This window comes from Schistocerca cancellata, chromosome 8 (genome assembly GCF_023864275.1).
Source record: "Schistocerca cancellata isolate TAMUIC-IGC-003103 chromosome 8, iqSchCanc2.1, whole genome shotgun sequence".
Taxonomy (NCBI): Eukaryota; Metazoa; Arthropoda; class Insecta; order Orthoptera; family Acrididae; genus Schistocerca; species Schistocerca cancellata.
This window is the reverse complement of record NC_064633.1, coordinates 207,712,115-207,739,410: the sequence shown is the minus strand read 5'-3', so window position 1 is coordinate 207,739,410 and position 27,296 is coordinate 207,712,115. Positions and strand designations below refer to the sequence as shown.

The 27,296-nt window shown below is 43.3% G+C and overlaps 1 protein-coding gene across 3 annotated transcripts in view; it reads right to left on the bottom strand.

The window, feature by feature from the left end:
* Positions 1 to 27,296, bottom strand: part of LOC126094738 (rho GTPase-activating protein Graf-like) — a 573,129-nt gene that overhangs the window by 91,991 nt on the left and 453,842 nt on the right. For all 3 annotated transcript variants that reach the window (XR_007521868.1, XM_049909287.1, XM_049909288.1), the window contains exon 4: positions 18,928 to 19,029. Coding sequence is in view for 2 of the 3 variants with exons in the window: in XM_049909287.1 (XP_049765244.1) it covers positions 18,928 to 19,029 (102 nt within the window). In the remaining variant the exon portion in view is untranslated. The remainder of the gene's footprint in view (positions 1 to 18,927; positions 19,030 to 27,296) is intronic.

Here is a 27,296-nt window from a genome sequence, read left to right as displayed (position 1 = left end):
CTAGTTGGAAGTTAAAAATGTCTTTCGATCTATGAAATTTCACTGCTGCATAGCACTGCTATCTTTCTTGTTCTATTGGCGAGCTAGTTTCTTCGAAAGAAGCCGGCTTTTCATTTTAATTTGAGGTAAGTCCCCACCATCACCACAACACACACCTTTCCTGCGTAAATATCTACAACTAACTAACTTCACATACACCGCAACATTTACGATGCTAATCCAACTGCTTTTTTTTTTTTACGGTTTTAGAATAACCTAATTGCGATGAAAATTAATAAACCACTGCTACCGATATAATAATTAACCTTCAAGTAAATATCAGCAATAAAGCTCCCCATAAACGGTGGGAGAATACCATTTGAAAAACTATAGGGAACTGAGAGACACCATTTACATGAATCCACGCAACGCAGTGGCCTGCTAGTTCCACTTCGCACCGGCAGATGGCAGTCAGCGTCACAGTTAATACGCTGTGTGACAGATGTCTCTGGCGTGCGCGCCTGGATATTAAAACACGTGCGAGGGGGCGTGGCTACTTCTGTGTCGTTCAAGATGTTGTTGCGGTCTTCCGTCCGAAAACTGGTTTGATGCAGTTCTCCAAGTTAGTCTTTTCTGTGCAAGTCTCTTAATCTCTGAAAAACAGCTGCAACCTACACCCATTGAACCTATTTAGTGCGTTCATGCCTAGCTATCCTCCATTACAAAACTGAATATCTTCTTTGGTGCCCCAGGAAGTGTCCTACTAATCGAACCCTTCTTATAAGCATGCTGTGTCATAAACTCCTTTTTATCCCCCAATTCGCTTTCGTGCCTCATCAGTTATTCCATCTATTTACCTGAACTTCTCTGTTCTTCTACGATATCACATTTCAAAACTTTCAATTCTCTTCTTGTCTGAACTCATCGTTCACATTTCACGTCTGTACAAGGCTACACTCCATGCAAATTCCTTTACTGAAGACTTTCTAGCGCTTAATTCATATTAGATGTTGACAAATTTATCTTCCATATGCTTTCCTTGCTCTAGCCAGTTTGCATTTTATATCCTCTCCACTTCGTCCATAGTCAGTGTTTCTGCTGCCCAAATAGCAAAACTCATCTAATACTTTTAGTGTTCATTTCCATGTAATTCCCCCCACATCGCCCGATTCAACTCTACTACATTCCATTACGCTTGTTTTACTTTTGTTAATACTCATCTTACTGCTTGCTCATGTACAGATTGAATAACACTGGGGATAGGCCAAAAGCCTCTCGCACTCCCTTCTTTCCATCCTATTATGTCCTTCGACGCTTATAACTCTACTCTCGTTTCTGTACAGATTCCAAACGGCCTTTCGCTCTTTGGATTTTACTCTTCTATCTTCAAAATTTCAAACAGCGTAGTACAGTTAACATTGCCAAACGCTTTCTCTAAATCTACATGTGTTATAAATATAATAGGTAGTAGCGAAAGTTCGCAGCGTTTTGCCGTAAGTTTAATAAACAAAACATATACACGTAACAGAGACTTAAGTCATCAATAATACATAGTCCTTCACTATTTACAAGGGGAAACTTTTCGGTTCTGTGACTGTAGAAATACGTGGTTTTGAGGCGAATAACTCGTCGAGCTATTTTCAGAGCTCATTTTCATCCGAAGGTTGTTCGATAGACAGCGGAAACAGTGAAAATCTGAAACGCAAGATTAGACGAAGAAGGGTGCGAAGTGACTTCCCACCGTAACTCCTGTAAAGTGTTTCTTGTCAACTAGCAGAATGCAGGCAGGCGTTACCATGGAGTAGCGTCACATCACGCAGTCCTCCTGATCTTTGTTCTTGGTTTGGGACTGCAAGACGTCTCAGTTGTTGACAATAAACGTCAGCATTGACGGTTACACCTCGGGTAAGTGATTCGTACTACACCACACCGTCGCTCTTCCCCCATACGTATGTTATCTTTTGTGGATGCGTGCAAATTCTTTGTATGGGAAGTTGCTGCTTTGTTTGGTCTCAATCGTTCCTTTCTTTTCCTTATGTTAAGGACGCCATTTGTCACCAGTAACGCTATTGGATAGGAATGGTTGGTGTCGTGTACGGGCCAATTGATGACGAGCAAGCCGAGATGCACACATGGCCACCCGCTAATTTTTGTGATTTTGTCTTAGAGCATGCTGTGTACACATACACACGATTTTTTTAACCTTCCCCTATGATCCAAATGTCGCACTATGGTGGAATGATAACAGTTCATCACATTTGCCAGTTCTCGAGTACACTGGCGTGGATCATTGTGGATTAATGCGTTTAAACGATCTTCATGAAACCCAAAAGGTCTTCCTGAAAGTGTAGGCTCACTAATGTCAAAACGATCCTCCTTAAAACGAGAAAATCACTTTCTTGCCCCGCTCTGTCGAGTGGCATTATCCCCACACACGGAGGAAATGTTTCTGGCTGCCTCCGCTGCTATCACATCTCTACTGAAAAACAAGAATATGCCGGAAATTATACATTGCCGCCCGTAGTGGCCGAGCGCTTCTAGGCGCTTCAGTCTGGAACCGCGCGACCGCTACGGTCGCAGGTTCGAATCCTGCCTCGAGCATCGATGTGTGTGATGTCCTTAGGTTAGTTAGGTTCAAGTAGTTCTAAGTTCTAGGGGACTGATGACCTCAGATGTTAAGTCGCATAGTGCTCAGAGCCGTTTGAACCAAATTATACATTTCTCCACTTGGCATCTATTTCCTAGCGTCAGTAGCACTTCACGTATGTGGAATATTTCTGTCACGGCTGATTCTCCCACAGACCACCAGCAGTTCTATGGGAATAGGGAGGGTGGAGGGAGGGGAAAGTACGGGCTGACTTTGGCACAGTAAGACCATGTTAGCTAAGGTTAGATGGCCTGGTCAGGCAATCATAAAGACTGTTGGCTCTGCAACTACTGAAAAATCTGCTGCCCCTATTCAGGAACCACGAGTTAGCAGATAACATTCGATTCTGATTACGCCTGCGGTACGGCTATCCCTATCGTTGAGATAAGCAAGCAGCCTCACCTCGGCAACATCCGTGGTTCATGGAGAGATCGTTCAAGATGGATATCTGTAACAACCTGATTGAGAACTATCCACGAATATTAGCCATGTATATCTTTTGTAATGTATTCATCACGAGCTTGTTCTTACCTTCAAGCCAACAAAAGTAAAACTGATTATAGCTTCACTTTCGAAGAAAGTACTTTGGGGAAGGACTGTTTAAATTTTTTATGACTTCAGTTAGTTTCTAATCAGCGTAGTGCAATTGTGTTGTTGAACGGGAATATTAAAAAAAATGATACTAACAACAGGTACAAATAAATACATTGTCCGCATTTCTTTTTGCCTTTATGAAAGACGTTTTCAGGTATCTGATCACTTGACTCGCTTAATCAGCGAGTAACTAGGAGTCCCGAGAATGCGATCTTTTAGTTGTATCCTATGAGTGATCGGAACCTGACCAAATCAAATGGAGGAAAATAGGTAATGAGAAAATGGATGAGAAAAGGTCTTTGACTAAAGATAGCGGACGGACGCTGATATTGTGTGTTTTAACACGACGGTACTTTAAGTTTGTATAGGTTCACAGATTCTACTTGTAACGGCGTTTTATCCGAGAATATTATCGCATTTTTCATCGACAATTATTCTTCTCTCTTCGATTTCGGTCATCTATGGACCAAGTGAAGTAACTTCCTTATGATTTTGTCTTCTCTTCCGATTTTCGGTGTTTCCAATATTTCTTCGTTCTTTCAATGCATTCTTTTCTTCTTTCATTTGTTCATACAGTGATGAAGTTCGTGATCTTTTACTGAAAACCGCTGAACTTCCTAATATTTCTTCCCTTCTAGATGGCTTGGTTCAAGTGGCTCTGAGCACTATGGCACTTAACTGCTGAGGTCATCAGTCCCTTGAACTTAGAACTACTTAAACCTAACTAACCTAAGGACATCAGACACATCCATGCCCGAGGCAGGATTCGAACATGCGACCGTACCGGTCGCGCGGTTCCAGACTGTGGCGCCTAGAACCGCTCGGCCACTCCGGCCGGCGCCCTTCTATAATTTCTGCTTTCGTAATATTAATTTCTGCTAAGTCCTGTTTCGCTTCCCTGAACTAATTGTTTGAAATTTTTTTATCGAAGCGCTTAACTATTTTCTTTAGTCAGCCTTTCCGGGTTCATTCGAACCAGCTGGCCATAAAACGAAATTCCTTTCCTGATCCATCAGACAGTTTTATCGTTTGGGTGTACAGTTCTTCGTTACCCACCAAACGATTTTGCTGGGCCTTTGATAGGTTTTTTAGGTGACAGCCACTAAAGATATTCCTCTGTATTTCCTTTATTGTGTAACGGATGTATAAGAGCTTATTTCTATTCTGTCGGAATTTTCTCCGTTTTCCAAATTTCCTCCGTAAGTTTTTCCATCATGTCATCGCTGGCATCGGAAATTATTATTTTATATTTGCCAAAACGGAATTCAGTTGTGTGGCAGTTTTATGACAGAGCGGAGGACCATAAATAAACAGTCGTCGTTCTCGTGTGCGGCCCTATGCCACAGGTTGTGTCTACAAACATTTACAAGGATGCCGCAAAGATTATTATAATGAAAGGGACGGAAATAACGTTGTTTTAAAAGTACAGTAAGAGAACATATACATGAAAATTCATTAAGATAATTAGTTCAGCTATATGACAATGTCGTAGGTCTGCTAAGGAACAATGTAGTAAAACTGAATTTAAAATTATGTTCGTCTGATAGTCTTACGGTGAGTTTAATACACACCGCCAGGACTTTCATGCTTTTCTCAACAACAAAATTCTTCACCGAACAGGAGATACTTAATTCATTGTGTATTGCCTTTTTTAAGATCTGAATGAATCACTGTCTTACCACAAAGTCTGCTTGGACATAAGCGCATATGTCGAAGTTCGTACTTGCCGGGAGGCCCCTTGCGGGTCAGGTGCGGCCGCCTTGGTGCAGGCCTTATTACATTCGACGCCACATTGGGCGACCTGCGCGCCGGATGGGAATGAAATGATGATGAAGACAACACAACACCCAGTCCCTGAGCAGAGAAAATCTCCGACCCAGCCGGGAATCGAACCCGGGCCCGTAGGACGGCAATCCGTCACGCTGACCACTCCCCCCCCCCCCCAATTTATTAGTCATAACATTCCACAGTAGTACATAATTTTCAACTGGCATTTAAAAGTAATAAAACAAACTAAAATTAATTACAGGTTCCTTGGCATTTTAGAAAAAATCCAAGTCTAAACCAGATAGTGATGTTCGTCACTTGATCGTATTTGTTTTTCAGAGATCAAATTGTCTCTCGCTTCTTCATGTTCTGAATCGCATCATCGAAAATGGAGTTCACATGACTGTTCTTCTGAGGAAGTTGGCGTATGTATCATAATAATTATTCATGCGTAGTAGCTTGTGATGCTGGTCGGAAATGTACGTCCAAAAATCTCCTTCGCTCCTTTCTTTACTGGACAGCAGGTAAAATACCGCGTGTCCCTTCAACCAGTTGACGGCATTTTTCTTCCAAGTGGGGTATAGTTCTTCTTCCGGGTATAAAAGGCACGCTGGCGTTATCAAATACGGCGGTTTTCTCTGCATAGTTGATAATTTTTTCCTTATTGACAACCATATATTATTCGCATTTCCACGGACAAATTGATGTTCATCTGTATCAATCAAGTTGCAAGTGGTACACAAAGGGGAATCAGCCAGGTGAATGGAATGTAGTCTGGAGTTCGTTGGAAATTTCCTATTCACAAAATAGTACCACAATGACCGCACTTTTGTTGGTAAATACGGGTGGTGTATGTTCCTCCAGATATCATGCCAAGAGTGACCGACGTATTTTTGTTCTATGATTGATGTTCTTGGTCTGAAAGTTCAGTTAAGTTTTGGTATATTTTCTTGACTTTGATGACATCTTTCTCGGGTGTTCCCAGTCTAATGTGACTATATTCTACGAAGAAATGTTTTAGGTGGTAAAGTTCATTTGGGATGTGTGAACGTCTATTGGGGCGTCCTGGCTGGCCGGCGCTATTTCATTTAACAGAAATGCGGCGACACTGTTGACTGACCGCTTCCACAGTTTATATGTTTTACAGACGTACAATGCTTGTGCTTTATTATACACGTCTGTGAGATTCAATCCACCGTTCCCAGTCGGTAGTCAACGTTTGGTACTTGACTTTGAAGATGTGGCCGCGGCTGACGAAGTGGCCAAAAGCAGCGAAAATCCTGTTCGCCACTTCCCTCGGCATTGGCAGGGCTTGCGCCACGTAATTTAATTTAGAGGACAAATAGATGTTGACGAGAGCCACTTTTTGTATCTCATCAAGAGTACGGAGATTGTGCTGACGTATACATGCACGGATGGTGTTGAGGATTCTTCTGTAATTAACTGCGATGGTCTGCCGAATATTCCTTGTATACTCCACCCCAAGACATGTCATGGTGACAATTTCCTTTATTGGCCCATGAATGGGAACTCCTAATCCGCTTCCAATATTCATTATGCCAGACTTATTTCTATTCAGTTTCGCACCAGATACTTGTTCATATTTGTTTATTATGTCGAGTGCTTTCTCTATTTCGTCGTTGTCTTTGATAATAAATGCAACGTCATCGGCATATGCCCTGCAGACAATCCTACGGCCGCGTGTAGTGAATCCTTGTAAGTTGTGGCTCAGGCGAAAAAGTAATGGCTCGATTGCTATTGCAAAGAGTGACATAGACATCGGGCACCCTTGTCGCTATCGGGGCGGACATAACCACGAAAATACATTAGAGAAGACATCTATGTAGTCAATGATTTTAAGATAACACGTTGTCTGCTACGGTTAGGTTAGGTTTTTATAGGGCTGTAGCACTACTCGTCAAAGTGGAAAATAGAGTATCAACATCTTGGCTTGCAAGTACGGCAGAGAATGATGCTGCAGCTCCCACTCGTCATTTTGTCAGTTATCGCTGTGAAAAAAGTTTGGTGACGTCTGCTTTATACATTAACGCAATCGGCTGTCAAGTCTGGATGCTTCGTAGCTGTTGCTAGTTAGTAGCAGCGGTTATCACTGAAACCATTCGTCGTTTTTGAAGCCTGTGTTATCGTCTCATGTTTCATGGTATTATCTGACGTTGAAGTCCTTTCTGCTTCGTGCGTTTTGTGTTGTTTTTTGTGTTCAAATCTGCAGTGAGGACGAAAAACGTCTGGGGCAAATGATGTACAAAGTCCTTCACGAGTCTGAGGATGGTGAGAACGAAACACGTTTATTGTATTATTTTCGCAGTGTGTGTTGTGAAGGATTTTCCTGCAGGTCAATCAGGAAATCCATACGAGCATATGATTTCAGTGAGTGTAATTTTCGACAACGTATCTTCCCAGGTTTCAATTTGTATCACACTGTACTCCACAATGAACCGTAAATTTTGCTTTGTTCTCTTGTTCTTTGTGTATCTTTAGATTTAAATAGGTTGCAAAAGAAATATAAGCAGAATAATCACTGATTTGCTTATCGGGGTATTTACGAGGGCAGTTCAATAAGTAATGCAACACTTTTTTTTTTCTCGGCCAATTTTGGTTGAAGAAACCGGAAATTTCTTGTGGAATATTTTCAAACATTCCCGCTTCGTCTCATAGTTTCATTGACTTCCGACAGGTGGCAGCGCTGTACGGGGCTGTTAAAATGGCGTCTGTAACGGATGTGCGTTGCAAACAACGGGCAGTGATCGAGTTTCTTTTGGCGGAAAACCAGGGCATCTCAGATATTCATAGGCGCTTGCAGAATGTCTACGGTGATCTGGCAGTGGACAAAAGCACGGTGAGTCGTTGAGCAAAGCGTGTGTCATCATCGCCGCAAGGTCAAGCAAGACTGTCTGATCTCCCGCGTGCGGGCCGGCCGTGCACAGCTGTGACTAATGCAATGGCGGAGCGTGCGGACACACTCGTTCGAGATGATCGACGGAGCACCAGATCTTCAGAAATTGAAGAAACCACTTCAGCGTGTTCGTAGGCACAAAAATCTGAACGAACTTCTCCTTCTTCATGACAACGCAAAACCTCACACAAGTCTTCGCACCCGAGAGGAGCTCACAAAACTTCAGTGGACTGTTCTTCCTCATGCACCCTACAGCCCCGATCTCGCACCGTCGGATTTCCATATGTTTGGCCCAATGAAGGACGCAATCCGTGGGAGGCACTACGCGGATGATGAAGAAGTTATTGATGCAGTGCGACGTTGGCTCCGACATCGACCAGTGGAATGGTACCGTGCAGGCATACAGGCCCTCATTTCAAGGTGGCGTAAGGCCGTAGCATTGAATGGAGATTATTACGTTGAAAAATAGTGTTGTGTAGCTAAAAGATTGGGGAATAACCTGGTGTATTTCAACGCTGAATAAAACAACCCCTGTTTCAGAAAAAAATTTGTTGCATTAATTATTGAACTGCCCTCGTATTTGAATAATAGAACTCCTTTTCAGTTTTTCTCTGTGGTAGATACTATTACGTTGAAGTTTTATCTGTGGGTTCAGATTTAACGCTAGCAATGTCAAAATATGTATATTTAAAGAAGAAAGTCCACTGAACCTACAATAGTTTCGGAAGTCCGACTACATATGCTTACACACGACAAACCAGATATTTCAGACAGTCCACAGGTAATGGCAGGTACGTAAAACACCAGCATCGCAAGTGTAAAAACGGGGTTAATTTGTTTATGTTTGCTTTTTGGGAATGTGTTAAGCAATTTAATCCAAATTGATTGCATAAAATAGGAATGATCTAAAGATGGACGAGAGAACCGGTTTACATCAGTCATAATGGGAAGCTAATTGGCTGTTGTGGTGTTTTACCTGTCAGAGAAGAGATCTTTCGCGCGACTGGCATTTGGAGAGGAATTTCGGGCGTAGCTGGAAAAAGTCGGTGGCCAAGTCGTTGGACTAGAGGTCATGCAGACCTGAGATCTATGCAATTTGTTAAGCCTGAGTAACAGCGAATTTTTGGAGTTTGTGATTTTCAGAAAAGGTTTAAGATCAAACTTAGATGATATTAAGGGATATTTCGGACTTTTCGGCGAGAACTGAAGCCTTTTTTCCGGAGGGAAAGAATTCCACGTGGCACGCTGTGCAATCATAACATTGAAATTCCAAATTTCAAAAGTGAAGATTCAAATGGCGCAAATGGCTCTAAGCACTATGGGACTTAACAGCTGAGGTCATCAGTCCCCTAAACTTAGAACTACTTAAACCTAACTACGCCGGCCGAAGTGGCCGAGCGGTTCTAGGCGCTACAGTCTGGAACCGCGCGACCGCTACGGTCGCAGGTTCGAATCCTGCCTCGGGCATGGATGTGTCTGATGTCCTTAGGTTAGTTAGGTTTAAGTAGTTCTAAGTTCTAGGGACTGATGACCTGAGCAGTTAAGTCCCATAGAGCTCAGAGCCATTTGAACCATTTGTACCTAACTAACCTAAGGACATCACATACATCCATGCCCGAGGCTGCATTCGAACCTGAGATCGTAGCAGGCGCGTGGTTCCGGACTGAAGCGCCTAGAACCGCTCGGCCACCTCAGTCGGCAAAAGTGAAGATTTGGATAGTAAATGAGTACAACAGTTAAACACAGAGAGCCTTTACGAACCATTCAGTATACGATAAAACGTGCGGATTTTTCAGAATCGGGTCTGACAGCGACTGAAATTCTGAACATGGTTGCTAACAGAGCTTGTGCTTCAAGTGTGAAAGGACTGGTATAAACTATGTTCATTTTCGTCTTTACAATACCAGAGCTATGTGCTACGACGAAGTTGGCAGCAAATAACTGTGCGAAAGTACCATTATTGAACAGAATTTTTATGCAAAGACTTTCCTTCACTTGGGAGTTACAGCCATGGTAAATTTCTCTCATTATGAACCCTGTCGATGCGTATAGTGCAGCTAATTTTTTACAGATTTTCTCAACTAAGCAACATTATACGTCACTTCAGAACAAGCCGTGTTATTTGAAGATTGCACCGAAGTGCTTTTCGATGTTAACAGAAAGTGCTGTATCCCCTGGCAACACAGCCACCAACCATACAGTTGCGCAAGGCGGGTTGCCGCAGCCTATGGCCCACAACTACACTTCGTCTGGCGCTCAGACGAAAAGAAACAGCAACAACACACAAATTCGCCGGGTTGTTCACAACCGAACCTTCCGCCGTCGCCACGGTATTGGGTGGCGCCAGCCTCCCCGCCTTACATGCGATCATCGCTGCACAAAAAGCGCTGCTACTACATCACTATCTCAAATGTGACATTAACGCGCATCCTAGGTCGCCGCCCGACAACAAGTGTAAATAAAGAATCAAATAAAAAATGTTTCAACCGTATTGCTACTGGCTACTATGGGTACTTTGAAAGTCTTCGATCAGCCCCCCCCCCCCCCCCCACACACACAAAAAAACACAACGCTCTGCAGTCAGTCAGTCAGTCAGCATTGCATGCTTTATGGTCCAAGTATTATGGAAAAGTTTTGCAAAAATTATTGGCTGGAAACAAAAACTGTGAGTTTCTCTTTCATAAAATTCCGTCGACGATGCCAAAAAAAACAAACTTTTCTTGAATATGTGAAAAACTGTCACATTTAACGTTTATTCGTATAAACGTTAAATGTGACAGTTGTAGGGGTTAAAAAGATCTATCAACTGGACTATCATACGACTGACTGTCGATTATCTTCTTACGTTTCGATACACATCGGAAACACCGTTAAAATCGGTTCCTCTGTAACTACCTCTCACGACCCATAATTGCGTTAAGTCAAAAGGTACTTGATTGGAAAAAAAAATTATTTTCGAGATATCGACTTTTTTGAATAAAAGTACTCTCGATAATTGGCTAGATCTTCTCAGCATACGACCTCACAGTAACAGTTTTAGGCTTATTTTGTTCACAAAAAGCATGCTATTCAATGATTTTTACAATTTTATTAATTGTAAGGATCAAAAAATGACTGAAAAACTTGCACTGTAGCTGGGCGTTTTTTTAACTGACTGTCGCAATTTCTATTTTACGAAAATAACTTTTAAAGCAAGAAACTGCTGACGTTTTTTCACGATATTTTTTTAAAAATCTACGACCTTCTAGAGCACAGACAACGTATTTTAAAAGAAATGTAATGGACGCAACTAATATTTTAGACCCATATGTTTGATGTAAGTTAATTTAAAAGACAAAATATGTTGTCTCGGCTCTAGAAGGTCGTAGAATCTTTTTTTTTTTTTTTGGGGGGGGGGGGGGAACAAAAATTTCTTTCTTTAATAGTTAATATAATAAAATGAAAACTGAGATAGTAAAAAAACACGCCCAAGGAAAGTGCAAGTTCTTCCAAATACTCTTTGGATTCTTACAACTGATAAAATCTTAAAAATTATTTAACAGCATGGTAGCACAACTGTTTGCGAAGAAAATAAGTCTATCCTCTGAGAGATCTCGCCAACTATCGAGATATATCTCGATAAATAATGATAATTCTTAGTCTGTCAAACAAGTAGTTTTTGTCTTACCGCTGGCTATACATACAGCGAATAGCTATTAAGGTAATACGAATGTTAACAAGCTACAGATAACCCGAACGTAACGGCTTTTTCGAGACATCTCTAAACGTAAGAAAACAATCGACTGAACTTTTTAAACCTTACGACTTTGTCCTTTAATATTTTTCGATCGGGGCTACATTTTTTTCATTCAGTTAAGAAAAACTACTTTTTTGGAACTCTGCAGCAATCTTTGGCCATTTGTGCCATCCTGGATAGAGTTCATGAAAATGACACTATTTAAATTTTAATTCCATGTACGCTCATATTTTTTTGTTTTCGAGTAATAATTTTTGCAGATTTAACATTCAGACGTCACAGAATGTTTGGACTATTACGGCGATCGCCCCTAGTGGAATTCTTTCGCCGAGCGCAACCTACGCTCCGTGCTATATTCCGGCTCGCCTCCGAGCTCACCGCCTCACAGAACACTGTCACCAAGGACGTCGACCACCTACGAATATTCCCGTGTGAAGTCCGAGATTACGTGCTAGGGCACTCCAGGTCGACGTCAGTGATTACGTACTAGGACATCCCAGTGCTTCAGTAAGTAACCGTCAGACTGAACCGAGTGCACATTCAAGTTCCAAGAAACTGCTAATGAATTTTATTAGATTCGATAAAATTCCACTGTTATTGGGCAGCTGTGCACACCAGTCGTAGTATGTTGTTCCTCTCGGTCACGAACACAACAGGAAGTAAGAACAATAAACTGGGCCACCAGAAGCCTCGGAGAGGTCTTCTTTCAATACTGTCATGAGTTCACTGGACACAGCCATCTGAACCTCCTCAACAGGGTCAAACCTTGAACCGCCCTGCACTATTTTCTGTTTTACGGACAGGTGGTGACAAAGCTGATGAATAAGAATGGATTAAGCAACGGTGAGAGTTGCGTTTCAACCAGGATCTGCCGATTTGTCGTTGCCTAATGACCCACAGCTTTGCCGTGCAGCAAGGAAAAGTCACGATTGATAAAGACGTCTGGGTGCGCTTGTCGGACTAAAGTTAACGAGCGTGTTAACACTTCGAGATAAAATTTCTTACTTACTGATGAAGGTGTTGGTTTTAGTGTCGGATCCACGACCGGAACGGTCGCGGAGTTGCCGAGAACGAAGCGCGGCGGAACCAAACGGGAGCGGCCCGCAAACAACAAACGAACGGGAAAGGACGGACACGAACAACGACGGACGATCGAGCGAGACCTTAAGACAACAACACGCAAGAAGCAACGGGGTGATAAGAGACAACCAAACGAATCCACAACGTCCACTAGTAACGAAAACTAAGTACTGTAAGCACGCTGTCTGTTGCCGAAATGTCGATAGACTCCACGAATTTCAGTCTGCCTAGCTGAGCGAGAGGTAGGCGCTTATACAGGGAGGTCATTGTTCGTGACCGGGCCAAATATTTTATGAAATAAGCGTCAAACGAAAAACTACAAAGAACGAAACTCGTCTAGCTTGAAGGGGGAAACCAGATGGCGCTATGGTTGGCTCGCTAGATGGCGCTGCCATAGGTTAAACGGATATCAACTGCGTGTTTTTTAAATAGGAACCCCCATTTTTATTACATATTCGTGTAGTACGTAAAGAAATATGAATGTTTTAGTTGGACCACTTTTTTCGCTTTGTGATAGATGGCGCTGTAACAGCCACAAACATATGGCTCACAATTTTAGACGAACAGTTGGTAACAGATAGGTTTTTTAAATTAAAATATTGAACGTAGGTACGTTTGAACATTTTATTTCGATTGTTCCAATGTGATACATGTACCTTTGCGAACTTATCATTTCTGACAACGCATGCTGTGACAACATAATTACCTGTAAATACCACATTAATACAATAAATACTCAAAATGATGTCCGTCAACCTCAATGCATTTGGCAATACGTGTAACGACATTCCTCTCAACAGCGAGTAGTTCGCCTTCCGTAATGTTCGCACATGCATTGACAATGCGCCGACGCATGTTGCCAGGCGTTGTAGGTCGATCGCGATAGCAAATATCCTTCAAGTTTCCCCACAGAAAGAAATCCGGGGACGTCAGATCCGGTGAACATGCGGGCCATGGTATGGTGCTTCGACGACCAATCCACCTGTCATCAAATATGCTATTCAATACCGCTTCAACCGCACGCGAGCTATGTGCCGGACATTCATCATGTTGGAAGAACATCGCCATTGTCTCATGCAGTGAAACATCTTGTAGTAACATCGGTAGAACATTACGTAGGAAATCAGCATACATTGCAACATTTAGATTGCCACCTTAAAATGGGGGCTAATTATCCCTTCCTCCCATAATACCGCACCATACATTAACCCACCAAGGTCGCTGATGTTCCACTTGTCGCAGCCATTGTGGATTTTCTGTTGCCCAATAGTGCATATTATGCCGGTTTTTGTTGGTGAATGACGCTTCGTCGTTAAATAGAAGGCGCGCAAAAAATCTGTCATCGTCCCGTAATTTCTCTTGTGCCCAGTGTCAGAACTGTACACACGTTCAAAGTCGTCGCCACGCAATTCCTGGTGCACAGAAATATGGGACGGGTGGAATCAATGTTGATGTAGCATTCTCAACACCGATGTTTTTGAGATTCCCGATTCTCGCACAATTTGTCTGCTACTGATGTGCGGATTAGCCGCGACAGCAGCTAAAACACCTACTTGGGCATCATTTGTTGCAGGTCGTGGTTGACTTTTCACATGTGGCTGAACACTTCATGTTTCATTAAATAACGTAACTATCCGGCGAAGAGTCCGGACACTTGGATGATGTCGTCCAGGATACCGAGCAGCATACATAGCACACGCCCGTTGGACATTTTGATCACAATAGCCATACATCAACACGATATCGACCTTTTCCGCAATTGGTAAACGGTCCATTTTAACACGGGTAATGTATCACGAAGCAAATACCGTCCGCACTGGCTGAATGTTACGTTATAACACGTACTTATACGTTTATGACTATTACGGCGCCATCTATCACAAAGCGAAAAAAGTGGCCCAACTAAAATTTATTTCTTTACGTACTACACGAATATGTAATAAAAAATGGGGGTTCCTATTTAGAAAAACGCAGTTGATATCTGTTTGACCTATGGCAGCGCCATCTAGCGGGCCAACCATAGCGCCATCTGGTTTCCCCATCAAGCTAGACGAGTTTCGTTCTTTGTAGTTTTTTCGTTTGATGCTTATTTCGTGAGATATTTGGCCCGGTCACAATAAATGGAACACCCTGTATACAGGATACGGTACGTCGCTATTGGCTGCTGAGACCACGTGCTCCACCGTGGCGCCCTCACGTTCTACGCGAGCCAGGAACGTGCGCAGCCACGGCTTACAGCTCGACGGCTGTAGGGACCTCTGGTGGTAATCGAGGTCCATGCCGGTACCAGATTTAAGGCGCTGAATAACATGGTCTTCTGCATCCTTACTGGATACTGACTTGAAGGATGCCTGTTGTCACAATCGAAATTGCTACGATGGTTCCCCAGGAACACACATTAACAGATTTCGTCGAAACGTCTTATTCCGTAGGCACAAATATGTGGTTCGTATCCTTGAATGTTTGGAAAAAAACGACCAAATGACACGCTGCCTATTGTATGGATGGCCAACTACTCTAACAAAAGAACAGGGGCCACAGCTCACTGACTCCTATACTCGGCACTCCAGATCGGAGGCTTGATACTTCACGATATTTTAAAATGCGTGTTAGACTGTTGCCGTTGTTAGCCAGGATGGTGGTCAAGTCTCTAGTCAAGCAGAGGGCCGCTCTTAAATGGATAATCCTGCCAGAGAAAGAAACTGTGTCAATGGACAACGCCCTCTTCTTAACCCAGTGAGCATCACTTCCTTCTTTAAGTGTGGCTGATATGAGGTTCGCCACACCTGGGTGGGGTGGTGAATTCGATTGAGTATGAGATATGAATTCGTCATGAACAGCCCCGCTACTATCGAATAATATTCATCTTTGTGAGTGCGTAGACTTTCCCGGCGTCTTATGGTTGGCAAGGAGGGCTTACATCATCTTGGATGCGGATAGCTTGACGCAAGTGCTAGAATAACTTAAGCTCGTGTTCAGGCAGATTAACTACACCGAAAAAATAGATCTGTCATGCATCGAGGGTGGATCTTCGCCGGAACCAGTGGAAGATTCAAGACGATCGGTTGCTTTCCTACCACACGCTGGGGGTATATCGTTAAAGATAGGAATTATTTAAAAATATATACACGAGGGTTGGAACTTACATAGTGGCAACTATTTATTCGCATCCGCTACAAAAGAGTTACACGTTTGCACCTGTTACTGTCCTTCTAAACAGTCAAATGGTTCAAATGGCTCTGAGCACTATGGGACTTAACTGCTACGGTCATCAGTCCCCTAGAACTTAGAACTACTTAAACCTAACTAACCTAAGGACAGCACACAACACCCAGCCATCACGAGGCAGAGAAAATCCCTGACCCCGCCGGGAATCGAATCCCGGGAACCCGGGCGTGGGAAGCGAGAACGCTACCGCACGACCACGAGATGCGGGCTCTAAACAGTCATCAACGTTGTTTAGAACCCGTTGCCAGCGATGTGGAAGGCGTAGTATACCGTTAGCAGGGCTTGTTCTGTTGACGGTGCGAATATTTGAGATAGTTCTGAAGCGAATGCCACGAAGTGGTTCCTTCATCTTCGGAATCAAATCAAGTAATAAGGACTTAAGTCCGGGGAGTATGGTGGATGGTACAGTACTTCCCAGTCCCATCGACCGAACAGAGCAGCCACAGCTTGCGCTGTATGAGCCCGCGCATTGTCGTGCAAAATGATGAGTGGGTTGCGCAGAAAGTGTCGCCGCTTCTTTCGCAAAGCTGGTCACAGATGATGCACCAAAAACGAACAGTAATACTGTGCGTTGACGGTCTGCCGTGGAGGAACGTAATGCGTTAGGATAACACCATCACAGTCGTACACGAGAAATCATCATAACTTTTACCATACTGGGGCTCTGACGCACTTTCGACTTTCGCGGCGACCCATAATGACGCCATTCGTTGGATTGGCGTTTCAGTTTTAGCTCGTAATACGTGGCCCATGTCTCATCTAGTATTACAGTACGGCGTAAGAAAGCCTCTTCTTCGCTCTCATAGCGTTCCAATTGCGTCTGATCAGCGTCGTAACGCATCCATTTCTGCATTCCGTCAAGTCATGCAGAACCCATCGTGATGTAATTTTTCTCATGCTCAGGCGTTCCTTCAGGATGCGAAGCACAGTCGTACGCGCTAATCCGATTTAGTGGGCGAGCTCACGAATCGCATGGCGTCGATCACTGCCCACTAACGCGGCAACAGCATGCACTTCTTCTTCAGAGACGCTAGGACGACATGCCCGATGCATGTCTGCCACAGTTTGCCGACCTTCTTAAAGACTTTTACCCAACGTGGCACTGTTCTATACGCCAATGCCGATTCCCCGCACGCCTCTTGAAGACCTTGATGACACTGTCGTGCTGTACGACCTCTGGCACATTCAATCATGATCCAACTCCGTTGTTCCTGTTTCAAAAACAAAGTGACATCGTTACGTTAGATCGCTTTCTCACAAGTGACTGTGTTTCCCTCGATTCTGCGTACGCCGGTGACGTGGGGCGGTTGAGTCCATTTGCTTGGAGGTAAGGTAGGTATGTCAACAACGTGTGCTATCAGCGACAATAGTAGGTTCCATTGCATAGTGTCTCTACAGCTGTGTTGCCACTATTTTAAGTTACAACGTACGTATAATATGAAAATTTGCTTTCGCTCGCCAGCCACGATTAGAGCTCTTCTTGGCTCGAGGAAGTCCGGCGTTTACAAAAACCCTTGCCACTGTTGGAAGACATATGTTGGCCAAATTCGCAAAACTCGCGATAGATGTGTTGTGCACCATCGCAACACACCATTAGTACAACCTGAGAAATTTACAGTGGTGGAGCAGTCTTACCGTGGAACACAGAGTGATGAATGAGGAGACACAAATAGCTGCCCCTTCGTGTCGCTATTGGACCAGTGCGTTAACGAAATCAATCGAAATTCGACTGGCTGACAACATTATAAATAGAGACAATGGCTGCCCTTTAGTTAAAGTTTGGAATCCTGTTTTAGCTGACATTAAACAACAGTGATCTTTGACTCGCCCGACAGATGTGATGACAGATGTACTCTACAACGATTCATTGCCATCTTTCACCACTGGGGCGCGGTACCTTCAATTGAGCTGTACCTGCACTTACGCTAGGGGGCAGCAGCGTCGATTTTGGTGCACACGCTGTTGGTCTTCTGCTGCGTATAAGAGTTCACCGTTCACGGTACCAATTAGTTCCGGTGAGGATAACGAACAGCATTCTCAGCTGAAGATGGCGGCCAGTTAGACCATCGAAATATTATGTCTAGATGATTCTATGATCCTGCAGCATACGCAAAAAGAATATCATTATTTTCACACTTCATTTGTGATAGCGCAGCTTTTCTCTATTTCTTAGAGATTTTTCACCGATTTTTGAAATTTTTTAAGCTGCCCTTACTCAGCGTGCGTCACAGTTTCTTATACCATTGACGCAAATTTAATACCAATGTCATACGTAAACTGAAGGTGTAGGGGGGAGAAAGGAATGAAAGAAAGAAAACAAGAGGGCGGGAGGAATTACCCCCTCCCCCCCTCCCCCCCTCTCTCTCTCTCACACATACACACACACACACACACACACACACACAAACAACAACACCAGGTTATATCAGACGTCCACATACTTCAGTGGCCGTCGAAAGGATTCAATCCAATTACACTTACGAGCTAAAGAAATTAGTTAGTACACCTGCCTAATATCGAGTAGGACCCCCGCGAGTACACAGAAATGTCCCAACACGACGTGGCATGGACTCGACTAATGTCTGAAGTAGTGCTGGAGGGAACTGACAGCATGAATCCTGCAGGCCGTCCCAGAAATCCGTGCGATTACGACGGGGTGAAGATCTCTTCTAAACAGCAAGTTGCGAGGCATCCCACATATCATCAGGTTACTTTCCATTCGGAAAGCGGTTGCACTCAGCGACTGTTATATTGACTTGTAAATAATAAATTGCAGCAATCAGTCGTCCTTTTTTAAAAAAATTATTATGCAGATCTAGATTTCGGCTAGAAGCTAGCCATTCTCAATGCACAATTATTTTCGCTCAATGCATGTAAGTCCCTGTTGGTCGGGCTTCACCTACAGTTCATTGAATTGAGTATTCAAGACCAGGACCCTACCAGCCTATAAAATATTAAGAGAGTAAGTAATTGGTACATCACCTCTTGCAGGACGTTCTCCTGTTTTCTGGTGGACAGGTTCAGGTACCTCTCTTGGCTAAGATAAAACTTCGCCGTTTCCTTCTCGAACTTCTTCTTGCCATCCTGAAATGTAAACACCCATGTAAGTCTGCGAGAAAATTTAAGATACGAGGTCAAAAAGAAAAACACGAAAAACTAATAAAATGATCAATTTCAGAAGAAACCGATCAATTTCAGAAGAGTTAGCTTTAATGAACTACACTCAAGTTAAAAAACACCTTGAACGACTCGAGGTACGACGTGAACGACTAGGGACAGGAGGTTTACATTCACAGGGTAAGTAAATTAATATGTTCTGCAGAAATGATTATCAGTTCAGTCACCTCGGTTCAGCATGTGCCCTGTTGCCTAGTAGGCAGACACACAATCCGCCACGGTCCCTGATAAATTGTTCCATGCGTGATGGCATCGACGCGTATAGGACGCTTATGGCGTCCTGTGGTACAGCCACCCAAGCTGCATTCACCTAGTTCCAAAGTCATTTGTGGTGGTTGAAATTGGGTCACAGCTCCGCACCCGTAGTTTCACCATATCCCAAACATTTTCGATTGGCGACAAGACTGGTGATCTGGCGGGCCTGGGCAAAAGGCTGACATCCTGTGAAACCAAGAAGGCACGTGTTTGTGCAGCAAAATGTGGTCTGCATTGTACTGCTGAAAAATGGCGTCTGAGGTATTGTGCACAAAGAGTACGGCTACGGGTCGCATCACGTAGGTCACACTGGTCACAGTGCCGTGGACATGCACCAACTGTGATTTGCGGTTGTATCTAATAGCACTCTACACCGTAAGGCCTTGATCTGGCACTGTATGTCTTGTGTGAATGCAATCACTGTGATGCCGCTCCCCCTGTCTGCGGCGAACCAAATTGCGGCCATCATTTTCAAACAAACAGAATCTGGATTCGTCCGAAAATACTATCTGATACCATTCCTGTCCCCAGTGACGTCGTTCCATACACCATACCCGTCTAGCACGTTTCTGCACATTCGTCAAAGGTAGGCAGAGAAGTGGACGACTCGCGCGTAATCCATGCCGTAATAAACGGCGACGGGCTGTCACATCTGATAGTGTACGGTGTGTTACACTGTTCCTTACACTGTTCCATTGTTGCGCCAGAGCCAGGAGGACACATATCTGTCCTTCAATGCCATTCGCATGAGATGTCTATTTTCTCGGGAGGTGGTCTGGATGGTGCGACCTGACCCATCTCGTCGTGTACTGCGGCCTTCCGTGAACCATTCTGCACACACTCGTTGCCATGCTGAAAAATTTTGTCTCACATGAGCAGCAGTTTCCCGGATGGATGCATCATATTCTCTCATGCCAATAATGGATCCTCTTTCAAACTCGCTGATCTGACGGTACGGTTCGCGCATACTCTGCGAGGCATCCTGCACGTCTTCTCAAATCATACCGATCCATTACCTTAGATTTATAGCGACGATAGCCGCAGGCACTATTTACCAGTAGGTGGTATTGTGACGCGATATCGATGTTGATCCTTGAACCCGCGGGCCGACACGGTTCAAGTGCTAATCATTTCTGAAGAACATACTAATGTACATGTCCTGTGGCTATGAACGTCCTATCCCTAGTCGTTCAAGGTGTTCTTTTTTGCAACAACTTTATCGGTAGACCGTCAAATATCTACAGTTTCTTTCGCTGGCCTCTGCATACATGCTTCACTGAATTCTGTTAAGGACTATGCAAACCTTAATAATACCTCCCAAATTTGCCAGGGAGCATTGGGAGAGGTCCATCCTAGTACAGAATATCTGGTCTGCTTTTCTTTCCTTCCAATACACCTCATGACATAAGCAAGGAGAATGTTCATTATATTTTGTGCATGTTACAGGAGATGTCATTGTAGCCGCGCTGCGTGGCCGTGCGGTCTGGGGCGACGTGTCACGGACTGCGCGGTCCCTCCCGTGTGTGTGTGTGTGTGTGTGTGTGTGTGTGTGTGTGTGTGTGTGTGTGTTTTCTTAGCATAAGTCAGTTTAAATTAGTTTAAGTGGTGTGTAAGTCTAGGGACCGATTACCTCAGTAGTTTGGTCCTTTAAGAATTCACACACATTTGTACATTTTGTTACTTTACACACTTGACATTCCACTACAATTTTGCTGGATAGACCACTTCTCTTTTCACTATTATAGTATTTACATTTAGCAACAGACGAAAGCAATTCTGAAAGCTTGCACTTACTAACCAAATATAACCGTTGTTTTCACCATTCACAAGACAAACATTTTGTTCATTTTCGGTAAGACGTTTCAAATTGCGTTTTGAAGCACTGCCTAGCGAACTTTTAGGCCTAACCTCACTTCGCTGCGGTGTAACAATGTCTATATTCTTACGATTTTCAACGACACGTTTGTGTTGATTACGGTAAAATTTATGACTGCAAATAAACTTCGTATCTGCCATTTCACGATGTACAATGGTTGACATAGACAGTCACAACACGAAGTTTACAACATGAACGCGTGCGATAAACAGTAGTAAACTCACGTAATCCACTTGTATCGACAGAAAGATCGGTTGCAACAAATCCCCATTGATAGTGTACAGTCAATATGATCTTCGAGAATACTACACAAACGAGTTGCTATGGAAACATCGGCTCCAAAATTAAATAACAACGCATTGTAGGCAAGATTTTGTGTTTGACAGTAGTGTTGTGATAACTAGTCATTCACGCGCCGCATCTGCTTTAGAAAGGCATTTAAAGACGAAAATGACGAGGTACTGAACAAAGTATTAATTTTTACAATTAGGAACAATCACAGAATTTTAATGAAAAAAATTTCCATTTTTGGGCCATCATGAAGTCCACATTCCCTTAAGCAAATGTTCATGTTCACATAAGTAAAGCAGGCCGCCGTAGCCGAGCGGTTCTAGGCGCTTCAGTCTGGATCCGCGCGACTGCTGGTCGCAGGTTCGAATCTTGCCTCGGGTATGGATGTGTGTGATGTCCTTAGGTTAGTTAGGTTTGAGTAGTACTAAGTTCTAGGGGACTGATGACCACAGATGTTAACTCCCACAGTACTCAGATCCATTTGAATAGAATGGAAATGGAGTGAAGTCCCATGCTTCTTTACAGAGCGTAGGGGAACGATGCGGGGGACCCGCACCGCCTCGATGCGGGGGACCCGCACCGCCTTACTAGGCAAGGTCCTAGTGGAGGTGGTTTGCCATTGCCTTCCTCCGACTGTAATGGGGATGAATGATGATGATGAAGACGATACAACAACACCCAGTCATTTCGAGGCAGGGAAAATCCCTGACCCCACCGGGAATCGAACCCGGGACCCCGTGCTCGGGAAGCGACAACGCAACCGCGAGACCACGAGCAGCGGACATTTGAATAGAAGTAAGCTACAAATTTATCTGATCTCAGAAGCAGTAGTGAAGGTACCGTACTTACCTGACAAAACAATTCTAATGGTAGCTTCACTGCTTTTAGTTTGTAATGATGCAGTATACTGTTCACCTTCTTTATCGAGTATAATATTGTCCAACAAGCCCATGCACCTAACGAAATTGGGGTTGAGCGCAATGCATGTCTGAAGCACTCGCCACTTACTGGTCATGATAACAAAGGTAGACTCAACAGCCAGTCGTGCCTTTGGAAGTCGCTTATTAAATATTAGTTTTAATGCCCCAAGCTGTAATAGATTAAATTTATGTTTCGTCTCCAAAAAGAACATGCGGTGGCGTTATCATCTCATTCACATTAGATATTTTCGCAATGTTATTGCTTCTGCTCCGGACACAATATACTGACACATCTCTGGCCGCCCTAGTACGAAAATAACTTCTAGATGATGCAACTGTCCCACTCATTTCATTTTTATTAGTATTAGGTTCACCCTACACCTACGTTTTCTTTTACCAATTTTCGTCAGACACCTCGTCTGGTTTGCAGTATTCAAAAAGTAAGTAACGTCCACAGCATCCATCGAGCTCGCTCACTGTATTGTGTTAATCACTGCCTACAGACATCGGTCAAAACTGACAGTCGCAACGGTACACCTGAAGTTATAACAAAATAATTAACGTCACTGTTGCGTCCTTATCTTGGAAAACTGACGGAGGAGGAGCAGCATTTTTAATTGTGGTCATTTCAGTTTTTACAAAAACGTCGAAGTATAGTTAGTTTTCTATCATGATATATACATGTACAGTCCAGAAATTTAATTGAAACAATTTTTTATGAACATGTTGGTACATGTGCATAAACTGTACATGTATCCGTAATAGAGTATGGATATGTGCCTAATCTATATGTACATCCGAAATCAACGTAAACAGACAAGTGAAACTATAATTTACATTTTTTGTAATTTCCAGCCCTGTCGATTTACATTCGCGGTGGACTTAGTTGTGAACCGGAAAGTAAGTATTTACAAAGGTTCCTGGTCCAGAAAACAGGTGGCGGCGGGGTTCGAGGTTCTTAGGGCGAGCAGGTGCTCAACATTCGAACACAGTCCAGATAGTCTACATACCACGATACAAACATAAACTCTACGGGTAACGCCCCTGCAGCCTGGCAACTCTAACGCGACGCGGAAGCCCAGCACGACTCCTGGCGGCCACGAAAGACTCACTTTTATTCCGCGTGGCAAACTAAATCCGAGTCTAACAACTCTCCCTTGCGGACGCTGCTGAGAAGAGAATGTGTGATGTGATATTAAATTGAACATAAATACAATTTTCAAACTATCAAGTCGTCTTTTATTTATTTTTCCTTCATACTGGGCCACACATTGTGTAATATCGTTGTAATTCTATTTTATGCACAATTTTGACGTGTACTAAAAACACAGAATTTTTATAATTGATTTACACTTTTCGTGGGCATATATTAACACTTTGCCGTTCGCGCGTCTCGTACAAATGTATTCGCTTGGTGCCGACAGCGCTAATTCGGATTACTTGGCTTGTCGCCGGCAGTTCTTGACATTATCGGGAGTTATAAATTGTTACGTTTTACTAATCACATCGTTAATTCTCATAAGTTCTCAACCCTGTTGCCCTACTTTCATGAAATTTCGAAGATATACATGCGTAAATAAATACCAAATTTGTCACGGCGCTTTCATGACCACCAGCGGCGTACGTCGGCCCCACATAATGCCACCCCAAAACAGCAGGGAACCTCTACCTTGTTGCACTCGCTGGACATTGTGTCTAAGGCGTTCAGCCTGACCGTGATGCCTCTAAGCACGTCTCTAACGATTGTCTGGTTGAAGGGATATGCGACACTTATCGGTGAAGAGAACGTGATGCCATCCTGACCGGTCCATTCAGCATGTTGTTGGGTCCATCTGTACCACGCTGTATGGTGTCGTGGTTGCAAAGATGGACCTCGCCATGGACGTCCGGAGTGAAGCTGCGTATCACGCAGCCCACTGCGCACAGTTTGAGTCGTAACACAACGTCCTGTGGCTACATGAAAAACATTGTTCAACATGGTGGCGTTGCTGTCAGGGTTCCTCCGAGCCATAATCCATAGGTAGCGGTCATCCACTGCAATAGCAGCCCTTGGGCTGTCTGAGCGAGGCATGTCATCAACAGTTTCTGTCTCTCTGTATCTCCTCCATGTCCGAAAAACATCGCTTTGATTCACTCGGAGACGCCTGACGCTTCCCTTCTTGAAAGCCCTTCCTGGCACAAAGTAACAATGTGGACGCGATCGAACCGCGGTACTGACTATCTAGTAATGGTTAAACTACAGACAACATGAGCCGTGTACCGCCTTCCTGTTGGAATGACTGGAACTGATCGGCTGTCGGACCCCCTCCGTCTAATAGGCACTGCTCATGCATGGTTGTTTGCATCCGCCGGCCGGTGTGGCCGTGCGGTTAAAGGCGCTTCAGTCTGGAACCGCGTGACCGCTACGGTCGCAGGTTCGAATCCTGCCTCGGGCATGGATGTGTGTGATGTCCTTAGGTTAGTTAGGTTTAAGTAGTTCTAAGTTCTAGGGGACTTATGACCACAGATGTTGAGTCCCATAGTGCTCAGAGCCATTTGAACCATTTTGTTTACATCTTTTGACGGGTTCAGTGACATCTCTGAACAGTCAACACTGTCTGTGATATCCACAGTCAACATCTATCTTCAGGAGTTCTGGGAAACCGGCGTGATGCGAAACTCTTTTTGATGTGTGTATTTATAGAAAGATGAATTTAATTCTCAGGCTTCGCAAGTTCTACCTATAGTTCCTCCTCAGTAAAGAAAGCTAATTATTCAGACTAATGGTAGATATTTACTACAAAATGTGTTTCCTTTGCACCAGCATCCTCCCTAGTGATATCTGATTAGCTCACACCCTGCAACCCCGTTTTAAAATCAACTAAGTCATAGGGTGTACACTATACCCACTATTTGTGTACTACTAGATGCCTGGACACCTTAACCCTGAAATGGGCCGGCCGGAGTGGCCGAGTGGTTCTAGACGCTTCAGTTTGGAACCGCGCGACCGCTACGGTCGCAGGTTCGAATCCTGCCCCGGGCATGGATGTGTGTGATGTCCTTAGGTTAGTTAGGTTTAAGCAGATCTAAGTTCTAGGGGACTGATGACCCAGAAGTTAAGTCCCATAGTGCTCAGAACCATTTGAACCCTGAAATGGTAAAAATTGGAAGACTTTGGGCTGCTAGCGAAGTGGATAACGAAGCAGTTTCTTGTCCACTGTGGGAACTACAGTAGGTCGGAGAAGGCATTTTCATGAGATATTTAACCATATATGCATCAATTTTACTATAATAGATGGATGATACAAAGTATATGTTCAGTAGGTGGATTATGTAAGGAACAAGGAAGATGTTCATACATTCTTTTCACAAGCTGTAACCTCCACCACACTGTTTCACGCATTAATGTTAGTATTTGAAATAAAAAAATGTAATTATTGATAACTTAATAAATCAGTAGTAGTGTTTTACGAAATAGCGATGATATGATAATGATATTTTGAAAATAATTCAGTTTAGAGATCCAAACACTACTGAACCCTTTTTTTTACCCGTTAGAAAGTTTCATTTTACTCCTCAAGGGGTAATTACCTCCAGGTTGAGAACCACTGATCTAATGGCTTCCAGGGGCAAAAAAAATTTGATTTTCGCTATTTCACATAATTAATCAGCGAATTTAAAAAACTGAAATGCTGTCATAATAGTCTTATTAAGAAGTATTAACCTACGTTAATGGTTTAAAACAGTAAGGTCAAGTTATTCAAGTTAAAAATTGTGTATGACTCCAGAGGCAGCGTGACTTACAGCAGCAAATAATCCCGACTATACTCACCTTCCAACACATATTACATATAATTTCAATAATTTTCGAAACTTTTCCTCTGGCACCCCCACAAAATAATGAAAGGGAAAAAAGTTCATCGCTTTCTACATTTTCGCTGTTCATGTAGTAAAACTTCAGTATCACACGTAAGTTGTAATATATTACTTCTTTACAACTAACTTTACACGCAGCGCATTTTGCAGAGAGTATCCGTATATAATGTGCCTGGAAAAATCATTGTACGACACACAGTTCAGGAGATATGATGTTATCAACACTGTGATGCGTGAAAAACTAGATTTTGCTTAAAACGGAGCGCAGATTATACTCATCCAGCTTGAGACCACTTAGCGACTACTGGCAAACTTCAAACATAATTTGAAACATTATTTAACACAATAAATCCTCTGTAAAGTACGCAGACCTTTGACGCTGTTTTATATATAGAAGTTCAGTTCTTTAAAGAATTACTGGTGTTTACTGGTTTCAGTAGACTGCATAACCTACTTTCAAAATTCAATATTTTTTGGGAATACAATGTCCTCTAGATGCCAATTTGCATCTGAAATATAACACGTTGACGTTCTTGGCTTTTTCCTGAAATAGACACATTCCTCGTCGGCATTTTCCCGTCAAGCACCAATCATATGGATGCCGCTTCACATTTGGTGTTACCCTGTATCATCTATATGAGGTGAACGGCTGGTGGACATGCACAATATTTCCTACTTATTGCAGTTTGCTTTCCAGATTCACTGCCATCTGAGGAACGAATTACCAATCGCTGTAATTTGGTGACATTTTTGTATAATAGTTGTAATCCTGGTGACGACAGCAATGGAAGCTAAAAATAATTTGAGCACTTTATTCGTTTCTAAGCAGCTCCAATACCGAGAGGATATCACTGCTTAGTGTCCAGTCTATTACAGTATTGTATCAAAATAAGGCAACAGTTACGTGATTAAGGGTTACGAAATACAATCACTTTCACGGTACTGAAATGACAGGGAATGTGGAGAAACGAATTTAT